This window comes from Phodopus roborovskii, unplaced genomic scaffold (genome assembly GCF_943737965.1).
Source record: "Phodopus roborovskii unplaced genomic scaffold, PHOROB, whole genome shotgun sequence".
Lineage (NCBI taxonomy): Eukaryota > Metazoa > Chordata > Mammalia > Rodentia > Cricetidae > Phodopus > Phodopus roborovskii.
Window position 1 is genome coordinate 30110326 of NW_026126571.1, and position 22374 is coordinate 30132699.

General features: G+C 35.4%; 1 protein-coding gene across 10 annotated transcripts in view; it reads left to right on the plus strand.

The window, feature by feature from the left end:
* Positions 1-22374, plus strand: part of Kmt2c (lysine methyltransferase 2C) — a 216371-nt gene that overhangs the window by 101761 nt on the left and 92236 nt on the right. For all 10 annotated transcript variants that reach the window (XM_051203215.1, XM_051203205.1, XM_051203208.1 and 7 more), the window contains exons 8-14: positions 5621-5792; positions 7840-7954; positions 14383-14552; positions 15265-15416; positions 16344-16448; positions 17434-17508; positions 18756-19462. In XM_051203215.1, the coding sequence (XP_051059172.1) occupies positions 5621-5792; positions 7840-7954; positions 14383-14552; positions 15265-15416; positions 16344-16448; positions 17434-17508; positions 18756-19462 (1496 nt within the window). The remainder of the gene's footprint in view (positions 1-5620; positions 5793-7839; positions 7955-14382; positions 14553-15264; positions 15417-16343; positions 16449-17433; positions 17509-18755; positions 19463-22374) is intronic.

Sequence of the window (22374 nt, forward strand, 5' to 3'; positions counted from 1 at the left end):
ATCTTTACCTGTTGAATCATTTGTTACCTAAATGTACATTTTAGGAATTTTTTTTCCTCCTAGTAAATTTAATTTTCAGGCTCTGAAATTTTCATGATTTATTCATTCTTTTTAACATCACCTCTTACCTGTTTGCTTTTATCTACTTCTTAACACTTAATCCATGTTTGTCTTTCTGCATGTATTTATATCTTTTTTCAGGTTTATGAAATACAAATATAGCTACTTAAGGTTTAACTTGATGTAATTCCAAATAGCAAAACTAACATTTTATCTTTTTTTGTATCTAATTTTTATGTATATTCAGAGTTACTTCATGTATGCAGTGTAGTCATGTTTTTATTCACTATACAGTTATAGTTAGAGCAAACATAATTTGAAATTATATTTAGACAAAGAACTGATTTAAAGTTTTAATAATGTTTTAGATTATGCCTGTTAAACCTGGAGGAAAAAAAACTTTGATATACAACAGTTGATATGAAGATTATTTATGTAGTTAAGCCTTTTCAGAAATTAAGCAATTAGTTGTATTATTGTTTCTTCTGGTGATCATATTCTGTATGTGCACTCTTAGTGGTTACTGGTCATCTAATCAGCTTATAAAATTATGAGCTACAAGAACTAACGATGAGAGATTATGCTGGTAGTTTAAAGTTAAGAGGAATATTGACATCATTGGTACTGTGCTTTCTTCCAAAGTAGACTTATGGAGACTCAAAAATACATGAACAACCAAATGAAGCCAAGGTTAAATAAGGAAATTTGGCAAGTGAAGTATAGATTGGAGCAGTATGAAAGAAATGATGAATGAGGGCACTTTCTATAAGTGAACCACAAATTGAATCTTCCAAAAATTAATATAAATATTAATAAAAGGTATAAAATGTATTCAGTTAATCCAATTCATACTGTTATTTTAGGATTTCACTCCATACTAAGAGTAAAAAGGTAAGCAGATACTACATGCTATAGTGGAAATAGTGCAAAATTGCTTCAAAACGGCAGCGCAGTGGTATAAAGTACCCTACAAAGCTCTCTTTATCTTTTTTTTTTTCCTTGTCTTTAAGCCTGTGGTATAAAACCTGTCTGTGCTCAATAAAGTAAAATTTTTTCAAAGATTTTTTTTTTCATTTTTTTATTTTTTACATTCTAATCCTGTTCCCCCTCCCTCCTCTCCTCCTACTACTGTGCTTTCCCCCAACCAGCACATCTGCTCCCCTACCTAGCAAGTCTAATAAGTATCCCATCATCTACTTGAGGCAGGAACAAGGCACCTCTCCACCATCCACTCCCCAGTCTAGGCTGAGCCAGGTATCTCTCCACATATAATGGGCTTCAGTATGTCTGTTTCTTGCATTAGAGTTAGATCTTTGACCCACTACCAGTGGCCTCATATATTGTTCCATTCATACCATTGTTACTTATGTTAAGGGAGTCTAGCTCGGTCTTATGCAGGTTCCCCATTTGTCAGACCTGAGTCAATGATCTCTCACTAGCTGGGGTCAGCTGATTCTGTGGGTTTCCTAATCATGGTCTTGACTCTTTTGTTCATATTATCACTCCTCCCTCTCTTTGATTGTATTCTAGGAGCTTGTCCCATTGGTCTGTTGTGGATTTCTGCCTCTGATTTCATCTGTTTCTGGAAGAGGGTTCTAACTTCTCTGCGGTTGTGGATTGTAGGCTGGTATTGCTTTATGTCTGGTATCCACTTATGAGTGAGACTATATTTGTCTTTCTGGTTTTTGGCTATCTCACTCAGGATGGTTTTTTCTGGTTCTGTCCATTTGTCTGTAAATTTTAGGATGTCAGTGTTTCTTACCACTGACTAGTACTCTCCATTGTATAAATATACCACATTTTCCTTATTCATTCTTTAGTTGAGGAGCATCTGTGTTGTTTTTAAGATCTGACTATTAGGAATGACGATGCTATGAACATAGTTGAGCACATGTCCTTGTGTTGTGAATGTACCTCCTTTGGGTATATGTCTAACAGTGATATTGCAGAATCTTGAGGTAGATTGATCCTTAGTTTTCTGAGAAATCACCATACTGATTTCCACAGTGACTGTACAAATTTACACTCCTACCATCAATGGAGGAGTGTTCCCCTTTCTCCACATCCTCTCCAGCATAAGCTGTCATTGGTGTTTTTGATCTGATCGGTGTTAAGATGGAATCTCAGAGTGGTTTGATTTGCATTTCCCTGATGACTAAGGATGTTGAGCATTTCCTTACATGTCTTTCCTCCATTTGAGATTGTTATGTTGAGAATTCTTGATTTAGAACTGTACTCCATTTTTTAAAAAATTGGATTGGTTGGTAGTTTGATGTCTAGTTCTTTGAGTTCTTTATGTATTTTGGAGATCAGCCCTCTGTCAGATGTGGGGTTTGTGAAGATCTTTTCCCATTCTGTAGGGATCCAGTTTGTCTTGTTGATCATGTTCTTTGCTTTACAGATGCTTCGTTTCAGGAGGTCCCATTTATTAATTGTTTCTCTCAGTGTCTGTGCTACTGGTATTTTATTTAGGAAGTGGTCTCCTGTGCCTATGTGTTCAAATATATTTGCTACTTTCTCTTCTGTGAGATTCAGTTTGGAAGGATTTATTTTGAAGTCTTTGATCTATTTCCAATTGAGTTCGATATCTAGAGTAGTTATAGTGTGAATTTGAGTATATAAAATTTGTTGCTGGTAGAAATGTGAGCAATAAATAAATTTAGTCCATTTGGGATCATATTTGAACAAGTGAAAAGTATTTACAATTAATTTTAGTTTTACCTTAATTATCTTATTTAAAATACTAATATTTCAATATGTATACAATACAAAAACTTCTTTGCTGGGTGTTGGTGGCACACGCCTTTAATCCCAGCACTCAGGAGGTAGAGGCAGGCGGATCTCTGAGTTCGAGGCCAACCTGGTCTACAGAGCTCCAGGACAGGCTCCTAAGCAATACAGAGAAACTGTATTTGGAAAAACAAAACAAAACAAAAACCTTCTAGATAGTGTGTATGTGTGTGTGGGGGGATGTACATGGGATCCCATATCCATTTATATTTAATGTACATTTCAACAGCCACTCAGCCACCATGGTAACTTAAAGTGGTGGATTAGCAAACCCTAGGCAATTTCACAGAAGCACATTTAAGTGTTAGTGGAAAACTAATATCAAGGTAAAATGAATATCTGATTGTCAGTTGGTTTCCAATTTCTAAAAAAGTAGAGTGGCAAAAATAGATTCATTTTTAAAAATTCATAGTTTTCATGGGTACATGCTAGTCCCCTTTCTTTGTTTTATTTTTCTTTCCTTTTTAGTTATTTGAGACAGGGATTTTTTTCGTGTGTAGCTTTGGAGCCTATCTTGGCTGGCCTCTGACTTGCAGAAATCTGCCTTCCTCTGCCTTCCGAGTACTGGGATTAAAGGCATGGTCCACAACTGCCTGGTTAGCACCATTGAAATTTGTGTGTGTTTACATGCCAATTTTAAGACTCCTGTTATTTATATGGAAGTGCGTTATGTAGTTCAAGTGGACTCTGCCCTCACTATGTAGCTGTGGCTAACCTTATTCCACCTCTGAAGTGCTGAGATTATAAGCATGTGCCATCATTTCCAGCACCACTGACTGGCTCTTTAAATAAAATTACATCATTTATTTTGTGTGCATGTATATGTGTGGCAGGCACGTACCAAGGTGTTTGTGTGTGGAAACCAGAGGACTACTTATGTTGTGGTTGACCCTCTCCTTCTCCCGTGTCGGTTTCATGGATTGAGTTCAGGTCAGCCAATGTGAGCAGCCAGTTAAACTATGCTGTTAGCCAACCTGTCCTCCTGTTGATTGGTTCTTAATTTATGCAGAATACCATGATTATACTTAGGACTTTGTGATTGTATACCCAGATGATGGTTTTGAGAGAACAGAATTGTAAGTAGGGATGATTTTACTTGCAAGTTATTATAAAAGTAAGAAAATATTATGGACTAAACTGAAGGTAAATGTATAGAAAATGAAGGTAAATGTGGTGGCTCATGCTTTTAATATCAGAACTCCCGAGGCAGGGGATGTTCGTTTGTTTCTTTCTTTCTAATAGAAAGACTTGGTAGCTGGTGAAGTACACTGGGATAGCAAAATTATGTTCAAGTTTCTGGTTTTTATTCTGGTATTTTATTGAGCTATGTAAGAACTTGATAATAAAGGTTTGAGGTTTTTGAAAGAAGTCTAGAGTTGATAATGCAATTTTTTGAATATCACTTTTATGGGTTTTCACATGGGTTTCTCTGTGTAGTCCTGGCTATTGCAGGACTAGCTCTGTGGACCATGGTGGCCTTGAACTCGAGATCTACCAGCCTCTGTTCCCCAGCCCCCAGTGCTGGGATCAAATGTATGCACCACTCACTGCCTAGCTTGAATATCAGTATTTTAATAACGTCAAAGGAATTTATACAACCACAGGGGTAATGTTGACAAGTTTGTAAGGAAAAAATCAAGATGAACTCTAGGGTGTTCTAGTATTCAATTTGGTTATAGAGATACAGTCCTCTGTCAAATGCTGTAGGGAACCTAAGGAGAAATTGAGGAGTTGCCACAGAAAGGAAGTATACAGGAGAGAGTGATTTTAAGTCTGTATTACAGACACTGCTATGGTTTACAAAGCCTATTTACTATATAGCCATTGGCAGGACAATGTTCTTGACTTCTGATATAAGTAAAGGAAATAGATTGCTGCTCAGTTTCAATTTTCTTAACCTCCAAAGAAGGCAGAAAATGCTTTTAACCAGAGCCAATTAGGTTGAACAAAGAGAAAACATTTGTTCTTTTATATTTGTTATAGAGGCATATTTACATTATTCGCAGCAGTGTGCTTTTAGAATTCCTTGTTTCTCTAAGTTTTAACATGCATAGGTTTTTACTATATATTGAACAAAGCATAATTTATTCTTACATTTTTTTAAATTGTAAATTTTTAGCACTCTTTAATCCATGTTAGGTGTGGATGGTGTCTATAAGTATATTGATTTTAGTTCTTTTATAATTGGAAATTAATATAATTCTGTAGATAACTGGTGTATGAATTGTACTCATAAGCAAATATATACCTTCCATCAGTAATGTTCTACATAAGATATTTTCTAGTATTAAGAAAACCCCTAGGTTGATTGGAATAGTATGTTTTAAATAAGTAAACACATTAATCTAATTGATATTAACATCCTATTTTTCATTATTTGATTTTAAGTTTCTAAGTATTTAATGTGACTAAAATTTTTATTTTAATATTACAAGTGTCTCTTGATTTCTCCAATTCCCCTATCCCCTTGGTTCTTTTGAATATATGTACTGAATATGAACTAAATGTCCAGCTTGCCATTGATATTAAAATTATAAAATTAAACAAGAACTGCTTATGGTCTCAAGTAGGTTTATGCAGAAATACTTGCGAAATTACATGATTTAATTTTGTATGGTTAAATTTAAATTAAAATATAATACAGTGTTTTAAGTGAGACCTTATTCTGACTTGGTATATGTGGATAATATCCAAGAGATTTCCATGTAAATTACCTTCAAGTGATTTTAAACTGTTAACAACAATTTTGTTATTTTGCTGTTAATTGTAGCAAAGGAAGATGCAAACTGTGCAGTGTGTGACAGCCCGGGAGATCTCTTAGATCAATTCTTTTGTACCACTTGTGGTCAGCACTACCATGGGATGTGCCTGGATATAGCTGTTACTCCATTAAAACGTGCAGGTTGGCAGTGTCCTGAGTGCAAAGTGTGCCAGAACTGCAAGTAAGTTTTTAATTTTAACTCAAGAGTTTGTATTGAGTTTTAGTGAAACATTGTTAAATGTTAAAAATTTATGAAATAGGATAAAATTTATTTATATTACAAGCTGTAGTCACACTAGTTTCACCATGTCCTACACTACTAGACATGCACTAACACTTGTGGTTTTTTAAAACTCACCAATGCTTAAAATTTGTTAATAAATGATGATAATTTAAAAACAAAGATAAGAATAACAAGAATATTGAGAGGATGATATTTCATAGGAAGATATTTCATTAGGATAATGAAGCTGTCACTGAAGAAATAATTAGAAGATTTAATCCTTCAAATCAGTGTTATGTTTGAATTTTTGTCTTAGGATAGATAATTATCACAGACTAATGCTTTGATAAAATCTTGATGTTCATTTGAAAGACACTTATATTTAGAATAGTTATAAAAAGGATGCTGTGGAACTAAGCAGTTGGAGTTATTATTTTTTAAAAATCCATTATATTTTGTCTTTGGTAATTTCTCCCATCTCTTTTGTAATTCTCCCTCCCAACCCATATGTTTAGATAGTGTGACATTTCTTAAATGAAATGTGCATCTTTGGTGATGCACAAACTTTTGCAAACAGTATTTTTGTAAGCAGGAAAGTTAGGTCCAGTTTTGTCAGGGTAAGTCTGACTTATTGGTCATTTCACGAGAATAGTCAGAATCAGTGTTTTGGAACTGTGAAGTCAACTAAATTATTTGCTTTCATATTTTCCTAAAGTTTAGGAAAGATATTAGTTAAATTTTTTTGATAATTTGCATGCATGCTTAGTTTTTTGAGAAGGGGTGTGAGAACTTAGAGATTCATGGCCCCAAGTCTATCCATGTATTTGAAGATATTAAAGATTAAATTTCATGGAGTTTGTCACTAACAACTAGAGGCCTTGATGACACATCTTCTTGTTTGTTTGCTTATCCCTAGGTTTGATTCATAATTCCCCCATCCTGCATGTGTCTTCAATTCTTATTATCTGAGAATCAATAATGACTTGTTACGTATCAAAACATTATTCTGCAGAGGAGGTTTGGTCTAAGAGTGTTTAGAGGAAGGCTTTCAGTTGTACTTCATAATTATAATTATAACTTGATTATTTTCCCTTTTTTAAGTTTCTAGAATTTCATTTATTAGTGGGCAGCATGTTCAGAACTCGTGTGTGTGTGTAGATGACATGACATGTCTATGGTGTTGGTTCTGTCATTTTATCTTTATGTAGGCTTCAGGGATTGAACTCAGGTGGTCAGGCTTTACAGCAGTGCCTTTACCTACTGAGCCATCTTCCCCGTTCGTCGTCCATCCTTCTTTCCTCCCACCCTCCTTCCCTCCCTCCCACTCAATTTTAATTGTAGGGGTGGTATGTGGTGGCTTGGAATGGGGAGGGCTGAAGAAGTCCAGGTGATTGAAGGTCCTTTGCAGGACACATTTTCATGGCCTCCCTGGTGTTATTTTTTTTTTTTTTTTTTTTTTTTTTTTTTTTTTTTTTTGCGTGTGTGTGTGGGGGGGTTGAACCAGCACTCTATTTAGATGTCATAGTAATTGATTTTTCATTTCTATTTTATACCAGAAACTTGTTTTGATGTTAACATAGTTAGAAAACCCCAATGTACATACCAATGACAGATCTGACATCAGACTTAGTCTTCCTCTTTAGTTATATGCCATTGTCTTTCCAAATCATCCTTTCAGAATTTGTTCCTTTCAACACAGCATAGCTACCAGTTACAGCTCCCCCTAAAGGATGAGTATTAGAGATTTAAAAAAAAAAAGTAAGATGAAAGGTTGTTGCTTTAACACCTCCTCCTCTGTAGGAATCTAAATGAATAAGGCAAGTTAAACTTAGTAGGAATTTTTAAGTAGGATGACCTTTTGTGGATTCATGTCAATCTCATATAGTATATAAAGACAGAAGAGACATTGAAGTGTTTATAGGAAGTGCAGTCTTTAGGACTGATTGTTTTCTTGCTTACTCATGTGACAGCATACATTTAAAGATGATGCTATCTTATTTTTTAGGCAATCGGGAGAAGATAGCAAGATGCTAGTGTGTGATACATGTGACAAAGGGTATCATACTTTTTGTCTTCAACCTGTTATGAAATCAGTACCAACCAATGGCTGGAAATGCAAAGTAAGTGGTTTCTTAATTTGTTCTTAAATGTCCTCTATATGTATTGAATAGAGAGCAGACAAATTATCATCACCTTCATAAAATAGCATATTGATATTTTTGATGTATGATTTATATATAGAAACTTTCGTTATTCAAGACAGGGTTTCTCTATGTAGCCCTGGTTGTCTTGGTACTTACTGAATAGACCAGGCATACCTCAAACTCAAGAGATCTTACCTGCCTGCCTCTGCCTTCTGGATGTTGGAACTACTACTTTAAAAAAAATTTTATTTTTTAAATTTATTTTTTACATTCCAATCCCAGTTATCCCTTCCTTCTCTCCTCCCACTCGCTCCATGGAGAGGGTAAGACCTCTCCTAGGAAATCTACTAAGTCTTTCCTATCATTTCATTGAGGCAGGACCAAGGCATCTTCACACTCCCTACATGCTTGTGTCTAGGCTGAGCAAGTTATCTCTCCATATAGAATAGGGTCCACTAAGTCAGTTTGTGCATTAGCGTTAGATCTTGGACCAGTGATCTTATATATTGTCTTAATCATACCATTGTCTGTAACGAGTATGGGTTTTTCCCCCCCCGCCGCCTGGTCTTGTCCCGCCACCAAGCCAGCCCCAAATAACACACTGAGACTCTGTATTTGATACAATGCTGTTGGCCCAGTTACTTGTTTCTTATCGGCTAGCTCTGCCTTTAATTATTAACCCATTTCTGCTGATCTATGTATTTCTCTTAAGGGAGTCTAGTTTGGATGTATGCAGGTTCCCCATTTGTCAGACCTGAATCAGTGATCGCTCACTAGTTTGGATCAGCTGATTCTGTGGACTCACCAATCATGGTCTTGACTCCTTTGTTCATATTATCGCTCCTCCCTCAATATATATTAATGGATATTAATGACCAGTGATTGCTAGTTCCTGTTATTTTTGTTTTTGTTGGTGATTGCATTGTGTGTTCAATTCCTATCTTTTGGATTTGCTACTATATGCTCATCTATTTTCTGTGTTCTTGGTTTCCCTGTAGTACTTTCTGTAGGGCTGGGTTTCTGGATAGATATTGTTTAAATTTTGTTTTATCATGGAATATCTTGTTTTCTCCATGTATGGTTATTGAATGTTTTGCTGGGTAAAGTAGTCTGGGCTGACATCTGTGGTCCCTTAGTGTATGCATAACCTCTGACCATGACCTTCTGGCTTTCATTGTTTCCACTGAGAAGTCAGGTATAATTCTGATAGGTCTGCTTTTATGTTGCTGTACTTTCTCCTTTGCAGCTTTTAATATTCTTTCTTTATTCTGTATGTTTATTGTTTTGATTATTATGCAGCAAGGGGACTTTTTTGGCCAGCTATATGTTGTATTTTCATAGGCATGTCCTTTTTTAGGTTTAGGAAGTTTTCTTCTGTGATTTTGTTGAGTATATTTTCTGTGCCTTTAGGTTGTACTACTTCTTAGGGTCTTAGGGACGATCTTTTCATGGTGTCCAAGATTTCCTGCATGTTTTGTGTAAAGATTTGTTGAATTTAAAATTATCTTTAACTGGTTAATCTATTTCGTTTTTTTGTATCCTCAATGCTTGGAATTCTCTCTGTCCTCTCTTATATTCTGTTTATGCTTTCATTTGTGGTTCCTGATCATTTACCTGGATTTTCCATTTGCAGAATTCCCTTGGTTTTCTTTATTGCCTCTCTTTCAGATCTCTCATGTCTTGAATAGTTTCTTTCATTTGTTTGATTATGGGTAATAGGTAAGGGTACCCTTTCGATGTTAATGCTTCATTCTACCATTTGTTATATTCTGCTGTTCCCAGAAACAAATAGTTGATATTGCACTGCACATTTTTTTAAAAATTGAGTTTGATTTCTTTGTCTTTGAAACAGACTGGAGGCCTTCTGGAGATGGTCATGTCAATGGTGGAGAGGCAGGACATTTGGTTCCTTACAGTGAGCTCCATTAAGGGGCCATTTAATCTTGTTTGTATGAGCTGCATCAGTTCATTTTAAGCCTCAGAGTTTGTGTTTATTACTATCCTGGACACAGCACCACATCAAGAGCAGGCCATACCCGGAAATGGTGAATGCTAGCTAGACCAAGTTTAGATGACCCTCTAGACTTAAATTTATAATGTTAAAACTATTAAAAGTTTTGGTTTACAGATTCAACCCCACAAGACAACTAAGTTTGTAACAAATGGCCTATCAATCCATTATTTTCACAGTTCTGCACTTAACTGTTGTGCTGTGCTGTTGTTGGCAGTCTACCTGATGTAAGTAGGTATGTACAAGACAGGAGTTTGCTATGAGGATCACGATACTGACTGCCTTGGTGCACATTTTTTTGCTGTCCAGGATTAGTGTAAATGCAGTCTGCCTTGTGGCAATTCTGACATTAGATGTTAAATTTTATTTTCATTTTTGATTATCATATCACCCCCTCCATGTTTTTCCCTCTCTTTCCACTTCTTTCTTTCTTTCTTTCTTTCTTTCTTTCTTTCTTTCTTTCTTTCTTTCTTTCTTTCTTTCTTTCTTTCTTTTTCAGGGTCTTCCTTTTGTAGTTCAGATTGACTTAGTTTAGTGTTTCTGCTGCCTCAGCTCATGGTGAAGGGAATCATGATGCCTAGCTTTAATATTTCTATGAAAAAGTTCTAGTTCTTAGTTTTTTGTTGTTGTTGTTTTGTTTTTTTGTTTGCTTGTTTTGTTTTTTAAATAGAACTATCTTCTTTGGTTTTCCTGCAGCCTCATGTTCTTGTCTTATTGACCCACTAAAGAAAGGGCTTTTGGTTTATCTCTGCCTGGCTTTATTTTCAGTGTTTGGCATTTTTCCTGTGTTTGGAGGCGTGGAAGGTGTCTGTGAATATAGCACTTGGATTTGGAGGTGTGGGGTTGCTGGGCTAACATGTGGTGGAACCCTACCTTGAGGTGCCCCACACAACAGTAATGGTTTTTATCAGCTCTAGAGAGGGAGTGGTGTTCTGAGGAAGAGAGGCAGTGAACTGCCTTGGGTAGGCTTCCTTTAGCCTGATCCCTCTTTGGAACTACTTGGTAGTGCTTTTCACACGTTTTAAGGCAAGAATGCTGTGGGTGCTGATAAGAAAGGTGCTCAGGCCTCATGGCTGGTGTAGCAGTGGCTAAAACACAGAGGGAAACAGTCCTTTACTGGGGATGATTGGCACCTGGCGTTGGAGACTGCATTTTGTCTAACATTTAGAGCAAGCCCCAGTGAACCTTATTAGGCAATACCTAGAATGATGAGATGTGAGAGGTGGAGTGTGAGCAGAAGGGCTCATCACCTGGAGAACAATATGCTTTAAGTAACTCTTCTCAGGTGTGGTTACCTGGGAGGTGGAGCCTGTGGGTTGAAGACCTGGCTGCTTTAGTAGCTCCAGTTCTTTTCCTGCCTAGATGAGACGCCCTTCCATGTTCTCTTATTGATCCAGTTAAGGAGAAAACCACACTGCTTGGTTTGTTTATACTTTGTGAAACACAAAGTATAAACACAAAGGTAAATTCATAATTATTTTTCTTTCCTTTATGAAGGAAACAATATTTAAGGTTATAAAATTTCCTCTAATTATAACTGGTTGCACCCGAGCCTATTAATAACTTTGTGAGTAAATCTGACCTAATGTACTAAAATATTTTTACACTTTAATTGTAGTGTTTTGTTGTTTGTTTTTGTGTTGTTTTGGGGGAAGATACTCACCTTGTAGTTCTGGCTGGCTTGAAACTTGTGCTGGTGATAAATGTGTAGGTTACCATAGGCTCTTGAGTGCAGGGATTGTAGGCCTGTGGGATGATATAGGTTTTTAAGCAAATGCTTCCACACTTTTAATAGGGACTTTTATATCTGTGTTTGTGTTTATTAGCTTTCTGATATCTAAAACCCTTTTACTTCATTTTTTGAGTAGCTGATTCAAAACTTAATAAAATTAATCACTTCTATTGGTCCTGTCAATGTAATTTCTCCTTGTGTTTACTTTTCTTAACTAAACATAAGTTTGGCTTTGACATAGCAAACAGGTTGGGCCACTGTTGTATTAGTGTAAAAGATTAGTTATGACTAAAACATTTTGGTCACTGAGATCCTAGTCCATTTACAGAACTAGAAAGCTATTTTGGTTGTTTTATTTTTAAATATTTACCTGTGTTTTACAGTATTTAGTTCTTTGGTTTCTCTTTAGATTTAGATTTTTGGCTTTTGCTATCAAATCATTATCTTCTTTCTTCTTGTTTTCATTATCTTAGTAATTTTCTGTGGAATTTTGACTTTATTTTGGCCTGTTGTACTTGATTTGATCCCTAGCCTACTTTGCCATCCTCCTTCAGCATGACATATGGTACTATTGAGTGTACCAGTGGATACATAATTTTTGAAACTTCTATTCTTTGAAGGCAAGTGATTTGACTCTGTCTTTATAATGTTGAGTTACCTCATAGGGATACTGGTTTTTTAGAGTCTATGCATGATACTCAGTATACAGTCTGTACCAGTTTCACTGCCATGGTGTTTTTCTCATTGTTAAGGGTTGAATCTGGGAACTTGCAAACTAGATAAGGACTCTGCCAATGCAATGCACACTCTTATTGTTACCACAGAGATTTCAGTTGGAAGGTTTATCCTTTGGGCCATTGGAAAGATGAAAAACTTAACGTTCTCTGTAGACTTTTGTTATAATCTGTTCATGTATATAAATAACATTAGAAATCTCACTGTGTATGGCCTCACTGAGGCAAGGGGTTCTAGTCTACACTAGGTATTTCCCACTAGTTCAGAGTAAGGCAATCTTCTTATCTTTGTTGTATAGTATTCCTCAGGAATAAAATTACTTTCTCTGGATTGTATGGGTGTTTAGTTTTGACTTGTGAATTTTGCAGTGCCAACCACAGAAAGTTGCTGCTGCAGCAGCATTTGTTCCAGGAGGATCTTATTTCAAATAGTGAATGTTTGCCTCATGTGGTTGAAAGATGATATCTCAGTGTACTTTTCTTCTTCAACTCTTTTATGAAGGAAGGTGATCATTTATTGTTTATTTATCTTTAAGTGTCAGTTTTTGCCTCTGTATGTGGTCTGTTAGTAAGCATTTTGGTGCTTTCAAATAGTTCTTAATAATTAAAAATCACACATTGTTTGAGGTACATGTTTTTCTTAATTTGTCACTTTGTCTTTTGACTTGTCCTTTGGCAATTGAAAAGATTTGGGTATTGATACAGTATCAGTATGTAGTCCTTACTCTTTTAATTCCTAAACCACCAAGGAGTAAATGGAATAATATAGAATAGTCATTTTGCTTTGTACAGTGGTGAGACTGGGAACCATGCTTTAAAGAAATGACTTCTTGCTTCTTCTCTCCTCCACTTGTTAAAGAAAATGCCTTTTTGAAAATGTCATATTTACTTCACTTATCCAATTCTTCCAGTTCCACTCTACTTCCCAAAACCAACTTTGTTTGCTTTTCTTTTAAAGCCAGTGGAATCTAGGGTGCTGGCTGTTCATAAGTTCTTAGAATTATGGTCTTCACTGGAGTGCAGTCAGCACTTTCAGTTTCTCAGCTTTAGTTGTATTTGTTACCTTGGTCATCTGAATCAAGCCTAGCTGCTTTCCCACTTGTATTCCAGGTCTAGCATGCAGAAGTGTGCTATGTCCTTTGAGCCAGCAGTACCTTAGCTGTGGCCTAGTTTTTTTGTTTGTTTGTTTTTCTTCTTCATTGTCCAAGCTTTCTTTCTCCAAATATGCTTTATGTTTATCTCACCCTCTTTTCCCAAGCCTTGGGAAAGAGGCAGAAAGATAAGAGCCAGAGGCAGCAAGCAACTACAAGGTAACTGTTTTTCTGTATACAACAGAACTCAGAGCAGTTGTGAGAGCATGCACAAGACCTGCACAGCATCAAGCCAGACAAAAAGCCCAACATGTGTAGGAGACTTGGGCATGATGAAGCCCTACCCTAGCTTAGGATCTATTTGCAACTGATAACTGTAGATGGAGGGAGAATTAGTTTTCTTTAAGAGTATATATACTCTGGTAGATCCTAGTTGTATGTAGATTATATTTCATCTTTGAAATTTGATTTGCTAAAGTCTTGGTTTCTTCCATGTTTGCTTAAAACTTCCTCTTGGTTTTAGTACAGTTTTTATGAGATCAGCCACCATTAGAAACAAATTGCTTTTTCCAATTTAGTAGATGTGAAAAGTAATGATTAATCCACAAATGTTTTCAATTCCAAAAGAGTTACACCTGAACTCCAGGTACAATAACTTTTTTTTTTTTTTTTTGAGAAAAAGAACTTGTTTTCCTGGAACTTACTCTGTAGATCAGATTAACCTCGAACTCAGAAAGATTTGGCTGCTTCTGCCTCCTAAGTGCTGAGATTAAAGGCATGTGCCACTAACGCTTGCTGTATAATAAACCTTTTGTTTTTATTTTTTCTTATTCTAGAATTGCAGAATATGTGTAGAGTGTGGTACACGATCTAGTGCTCAGTGGCATCACAACTGTCTGATATGCGACACTTGTTATCAACAGCAGAATAATTTATGTCCGTTTTGTGGAAAGTGCTATAATCCAGAATTTCAGAAAGACATGCTCCACTGTAATATGTGTAAGAGGTAAGAAGAAATACCTGCTCTATTTAGCTGCTTTGTTAATTCATTGGTTCTTTTGATAGATCATTTGAACTCTCATTGAGTGCTGTTATAAATGGAATTGAATTTTTATGCTTTTGTTTTTTTGAGACAGAGATTCACTATATATCCCTGGCTTGCCTAGATCTTGTTGTATAGACAGGCTGGCCTCAAAACCACAGAGATCTGCCTGCCTCTGCTCCCCAGTGCTGGGATTAAAGTTATGTTTCACAAGACCCAGAAAATTATTATTATTGTTATTTTTATGAATTAGAAAGACATAAAGAAGCAAATAGGTAAAAATAAGAACAGAAATGAGCATTGAAAGAAAATTCAAGAGAAGGTAGTTTTAAAAAAAGGAGGGAAAATATTTGAATATTATTGTAATAATTTCCTTAAGTGTCATCCTTTTGAAAACCTTTGGCTGTTTCCAACCCTTATAACCACCTGTTCTTATTTTTAACTTTATCAAAAACCTCTCCCATCCCCTCTCCCACCCTCCTCTCCGCTCCCCTTCTCCCCTCAACAAATTGCCTTTCTCCTCTCTTCCCCTCCCCTCCTCAAGAAATTGCCTATTTCCTTTCTTCCCCTCCCCCTCCGCTACCTTCCCCTCCCTCTCTAAAAGAAATTGGCTTGCCTTTCCTCATATACTAATTTGGCTTTAGAGTCTTTTACTTAAATATATTTATTACTGCAGATGGATTCACTTAGAATGTGACAAACCAACCGATCATGAATTGGATTCTCAGCTCAAAGAAGACTATATCTGCATGTATTGTAAACACTTAGGAGCTGATATAGATTCCTTACATCCAGGAAATGAATTAGAGATGCCTGAATTACGTACAGGTAAGTGAGTGTGTGCATGTGTTCACTTTTAAAATAATCAACAGGTTGATTAGTAATAAAGGAAGTCTTTGTAACAAACCCCATTGTATTTTCAGCTTCAAAAGCCTCTCCTTCCTCTCTCCTCTCCTCCTTTGGCTTTTTGTATTTGAGACAGTCTTACTATATAGTCCAGGTTAACCTTGAATTTATTAATCTCCTGTTTTACTCTTTCAAAAGCTTGGATTATAACTGTGTACTACCACACTTGGCTTTCAGTTTCTCAGCTTTAGTTGTATTTGCTACTTGGTCATCTGAATCAAGCCCAGCTGTTTTCCCACTTGTATGCCAGGTCTAGCATGCAGAAGTGTGCTATGTGGCCTAGTTTTTTTTTTTTTTTTTTAAATTCATAGTTCAAGCTATCTCTGTCCAAATAAGCTTTATGTTTATTAATGTTCATTATCTCTTCACCTTAAAATTTTGTTTAAAGTAGTCAGTGTTTTTATGAGTTTATTTTTGTTATAAATAGACCTTCCCACTAGATTGTAGATCATCATGGTAGAAGTTTTATGGAAGTCCTATTTTATCACTTATTAAAGGATTAAATAGAAAAAAGTAATTACTAACATAATTGTATACAGTAGTAGAATGTTCTTTGAAAATAACATGGTTATATGTGCATATAAAAATTGTGTTGGTTGTTTTTTGATTTAGTGGTGCTTGATATGAACCAAGGCCTTGTTTACCTTTATTTTTGACTTATTCCCTTAGCCTTTAAAGCTTGTTTTAAATATACACACAATCAACCTTGTAATGCATTATAGTAGTGTCTATGTTTTTAATTGTGAACAAAGTAAAATCTGAAGAAAAACTGACATTGCTGTTGATAATTTATCCTTATTAAAATAAAGATATAGTTCTGAAGTAAAGAATTAATCATTTTCTATTAAGATTATTGCAGTGGAATGGAAATTGAAGATGAAGTGCTATTTCTGGAGCCAACAACTAATGAAGATGTCAATGATAACCACTCCACAACTGAAATTGTTTCTGACAGTAAGTTTGTTTGTATTATTGAAGAAAATAGGCGATATACAAATATCCTCTATTATATGATACACTGGAAATTGTTTAGAGAGAAGCTTTTTTTTTCCTTCTTCCCATATTCCATCTTCTCCCTGCCTCCCCTCCCTATGTTTTCTCTGTATAACCCTAGCTGTCCTGGAACTTGCTCTGTAGATCAGGCTGAACTCAAACTCAAGAGATCCACCTCTGCCTGGGATTAAAGGTGTGCATCACCACAGCCTGATGAGAGGAGCCTTTTAAGGCATGGAAATGTGGCTCTGTAGAAGACAGGAGCCTTTTAGAAAAATTGGCTTTGGCTTGACTATATTTGTAGGTTAGCTATAATCTACTCATTAATAAATATGTGCTTTGTTTAGGGACCAAGTGATTTTCATTAAGAAGCAATCCATTGTGTTTTTATAATTGTGAACTAAAGATATTGCAGATTATGAGGTGTTTCTTGCAGAGATATTGAAAAATTCATTATGTGAAGCTATTTCTGTACTATTGGGGGCGTTTTTAGTGATGTTTCAACTAAGTTTTGCAGTATTTATCATAGCTTTACTGAACTTGTATAATTACTAAAATTTCATATTGGGAAAGTTGCTTATTAAGTTATGAGCTCTTCTGAAAGTTTTTATTGTAGATGAGTCTTTATCTTAAATTATGTACTTTGATCAGATACATAAAAGTCTTAGAGTTTTTTGATTTAAATGCCCATATTTAACAAGTCCTTAAAGGTTATATTTCATACGGATGTAACTGGAGAAAATAAGTTATAGCAGATCTGTAGTATATGAACAGATTGCTAATTGTATCTGTGTATCAATGACTAATATATAATAACAGCATGTTTGTATGTGTTTTAGAAATTGGCATTTTATAGTAAAACTCTTATCAGTTATTATAGAAAGAGCAGTATTAGAGAAATGTTGACTCCTTGCTTAAAGATTCTATAATATGTTATTTGTCGCAGTTCAAGTGTACTCTGAAGAACCCCAGAAAAGTAATCCATCAGAAAGCCTTGACTCAGGTGGCCTCCTCACTTCTGGTAAGTTATACATTCAGATTGGCTAATTTAATTGGATTACAAGAAAACAGACCAATAAAGTTTTTCTTCAACTACAATGACAATAGATAGGTTGTCTATGAAGGGTTTTAGATGTTTCATATGTTTAGTAATAACAGGTTATTTGATGTTTTTCTTTTATCCTTACTGTAGTCTTTCACTACAATAGGAATGAGAAGTGAGGTTCATTTTGGCATCAGACCATACATTAATTTTAATCACTGATTTGAAAACAATAAATGAAAAGTTTACTGTCTTCATTGATACAACCTCAATGGCATTTTGAATGAATCTTTCATTTTCTGCAGTCCTACTTTTTAGAGCCATTTGTGCCTCATACTAATTGAGACCTTTTGTCTGTTTGCTTTGATTTGAGACTGGGTCTCACTATGTATATTTAGCCTTGGCTGGCCTAGAGCTCACTATATAGTTCAGGCTGGGCTTGAACTCATAGAGTTCTGTCTGCTCTATTCTCCCAAGTCCTGAGATTAAAGGTATGTGACACCATGCCCAGATCAGTTTTAATAAATTAGTACTTTGATATAAAGTTTATTAGTCATACATATTTCAATGTTTGACATATCAATAGACTAGTCAAGATTAATGTCTATTCAGACAATAAGAATAAACAAGGATCAAATCTGTATAATATGCTTGATAAGTTAAAACAAACACACACACACACACACACACACACACACACACACACACACACACACACACACACACTCACACACACGAAATAATCAAAGGAAGTCTTGGCATGGCCAGAAAACCCATCAGATGCTATATCACAACCATGTCTACATTGTGTCTTTATGTTTTACATTAGTCTTCCTTTTAACAGTCTGGCATTTCACTTCCTATCATTGATTTTTTAAAAATTAGTTTTAAAATGAGTTTAACTTCTCATATATAATTTAGTCTGTAAATGTTTAAGTCATAAATGTGTCATATATGCATAATAGAAACATATCAGTAGTTGAGTCTCTCGGTTTTTTCATTTATTTTTAACTAGAAATTACTTTTAACTTTAGGGATCTTACTAAGCCATGTTTTCAGAAGAACACGATTGATTTTAATCCATAAACCATTTGGGAATTTTTGCTTTAAATAATATCCCTTTTTGAATACCTTCAAAGTTGTAGTTTAGCCAGATAATTCTATTTTGGTTAGAAGTTTTGCTACTTGCATGTGAGTTAATATTACCCATATTCTAAATTTTGTAGAATCATCTGACAGTAAAATGAATCCTGAATTGGCAAATGAGGTTTCTCATGAACTTGATAGTGAAAAAATGGAAACTCTTTCTAAAGGCATGAATGTTTGTGAGGAAGATGAAAACGAAGACAGAATGGAAGTGACAGAAAACATTGAAGTCCTTCCACATCAGACCATTGTGCCACAAGAAGAATTGCAGTTGTCAGAGGAACTCGAGGTGGTATCTAAAGAAGAGCAAAGCCCTCCACAATCAGCTGCTGAGTCTGCTGCACCAGAAGCCTTACTGTTCCCACACAGTGAAAGTTCCTTATTGTCTAAGGAACCGTTGGTGATAGAACGACAGCAAGAAGAAATGGAGCAGAAGGAAAATTCTGAATTCCCCACTGGATGTATGGATTTTGAAATGACTCTTGCGGTTGACAGTTGTGTCAAAGATGGTTCATGCCAAGGAGACAAATCTGTAAAGTTACAAGCTGAGGAGGAGTCACCATTCTCATCGGCAACTGACCTTAGCAAGGCAGATGTGTCTTCCTCCTCAACACTTTGTTTAGACTTGCCTTCATGCGACATGCTGCACGGTTACCCTTCAAATCTCAACTCTGCTGCTGGAAACATCATGCCAACAACATACATCTCAGTCACTCCAAAAATTGGCATGGGTAAACCAGCTATTACCAAAAGAAAATTTTCTCCTGGAAGACCCCGGTCTAAACAGGTAGGATGATACTAATGATAACAGGAAAGATAATGCAGCAGTCATTTCAAATGTGAAAGTTATATCTAGCTCTGCTTTAGAAGGCAGCTTTTCCATCCACAGAACTTACTCTAATGTTTTTCATTTTATTTTGAAAGGAGTTCATTATTTAAAAAATGTTAAAATTGGGATATAAGAATGTGACCTACTTGATTATAGTTTCTAATAAGACATATTTAAGGTGTTTTTAGTTCCAAAATCCTAGAGCTCTAAAAATACACACAGTACAAAATTATGAATCCATAGTAGTAATGTTTACTTTCCACCATTATATAATATATATAATATATATGTATATATATGTATATATAATTATATTTTATGTACAAATGGAAATTTTATGCTGGTGAATTTCTCACTTTGATTTTCATTTCTGTATGTACAGTCTAAGTGTTTGTAAAATTATTTTTCAAGGTAGGGCTTACTTAAGTAGTTTTTGATAAAACAATCTTAAAATGTACTGTTGTTTTTTAGTAAGTGAAGGGAATAGGTCTTGAGTGTGCTGGGTGAGTGTTCTGACCTGAAGTCCTGCCCATGTGCTTGTTTTCCATGGATCACACCATAAGGCTCAGATTCCCTTGGGATTTGCTATCCTACTCTGAGCATTGCTTCCCAATGCTATAAATTCTAAGCTGCTTCTCATTGTTGGGCTTTGCAATTGTTCTTAAGTACTATAGATTCTATATTTTAGAGATGAATTGTAGTTCTTCTTGAGTGAATTAAAGTGAAACTAAACAGTAAAATGAAGATAATGCTGCTTAGAATTATTTATTGTTCTACACAATGGCTGCATTCTGATATCAAACAATAGGGATGAGTTTAGTTTGTAAGTCTTATGCTTTAAATTGCTTACAGTAATTATATTTGACTTTTCAGTATAGGAGCTATAAAAGTATTTAAAGGAAATCTGTTTTAAAAGATTAATTTATTTCCTGAATAAAACCTATGTAATTTTTTTTCTCTAAAGACAAAGGCCAAGGGACTAACTCTTGTTCTGTGGGAAAGACATGCAGTGAATTATATTATAGTACTTCAAACAGTAGAGTGTGTCTATGTGCATGAAAGTCAGAGGGTACTAGTTATCAAACTCAGGGCATTGTGCTCTATGATAATTTCATGTGGGTGCCCCCACCCCTTGATTATGTTCTTTGACACTTGACTTCTGTTATCCCATGAGACTGTTTTTTTCTTCACAAACCAGCACCCACCCCCAACCTTTTTGTTGTTTTGTAAAATCATCTATATAACAGTTATGTAGTTCTATTTATTACCAAAAAGTTAACAAAAGAAATTTGAACCTCACATCCACTTTTGGTTCCTTTGGTTTTGCATCCTATAAAGATACTGCATTATATACTATTTGGGAGGGCATCTGCAGCCCATGCTGGTCTACAACTCCTTATATTTCAACTTTGGCCTCAAGAATGCTGGGATTACAGATGTGTCTATTTATGTTTTTCTTGCAATGTCTTTTCTCATGTTATGTAACAGATTTACCCTAGGCCAACTAAAAAAGGCCTTTGTTGTTCTAATTTGATCTTAATCTTAAAAGTGGAGCCCTGAATTTTGAAAGAGCTTTTTCCATTTATTTTTGTAATGTATGTGTGGAAAGCTTTTAAAAAGTGGCCGGAAGTAGGATGAAAAAGTTTTAATTAATTAAATTCCTTATTTTGTTTATATTACAATTTATTTCATTTTTCATGTCTCAAAGTTTTTTGCCTTAAAAAAAAAGTTGTCTGCATAGCTAGCCATAGCTCTCTCTGAGCTTAGTGTATTGCTCTGTCTTGCTTCTGCTCTCTGAGTGCTGGGATTATAGGCTCATACTACCATGTCTTATCATATCTGTTCTTTCTATTTCTGAAATAACAGTAGTTTAAATCATGTTTTAAAAAGTGTGTCTGTTTTGCTTATATGAGTGTAAGTCCTTTGTAATATTGAGCTGAGGGTACATACAGACTAGAAACACCAAAATTTTTGTTTCCTTGTGCTGGACTAAATGAGCTGCAAATGTATTAAAAAAACTATTGAATACTTTACTCTTACAGTGTCCTATCAATCATAATCAGATCTATGTTCTTACCTTGTTTATGATTAATCTTTATTGCTATTTCTTCGTTTTCTTTGAGGTAGGATCCACTATATAGCCCTGTCTGGTGTGGATCACATTATGTAGACTAGGCAGATCTCCAGCTCGTAGAGAGAGCTGTCTGCAACTGCCTTCCAAGTGCAGAATTAAAGGCTTGTGCTCCCAGTTGAGGCTGTAGAAATGAGTTGTTTTATGTAAAAAGACTTTTGTAAGTCATAACAATAAGGTGTTGATACTATGGCTTCATCTGCATAAATGAGCAAGTTATATTTCCCAAGAAACAGCTGATAAACTTTATTTCCTCTCTCTGTAAGTTGTCATTCTTTATCTCTATCACTTCAAGTATTTCCACAATCCTATAATTAGAATCCTTTTTTCAAGAATGACCTTGGCTTGCAGTTTTGAGAGAGATGAATCCAGACTGGTTGTTTAGAGAAATACTTCCTTGAACTCTAATAATAACATTGATTATATTTAATTTGTTGTGTATTTGGGAGGCTCATCACACAGCTCCCAAGTAAATCACACACAGAGGCTTATTCTTAGTTACGAATGCCAGATCTTATCTTGGCTGGTTTTTGCCATCTATTCTTACTGACTGGATAATTTATCTTTCTTATGTCTGTGTGTCTTACTTTCCTTCCTACTTGGTGGCTTGGTGGTTTACTGGGTTGCTTGATGGCTGGCCCCTGATGCCTTCCTCTCCTGTTCTTTTGCTGCTGCTCCTCTTTTCCATTTCCATTTCCATTCCATTCATTTTCCATTTCTTGTCAGCTAGTTTCTGACT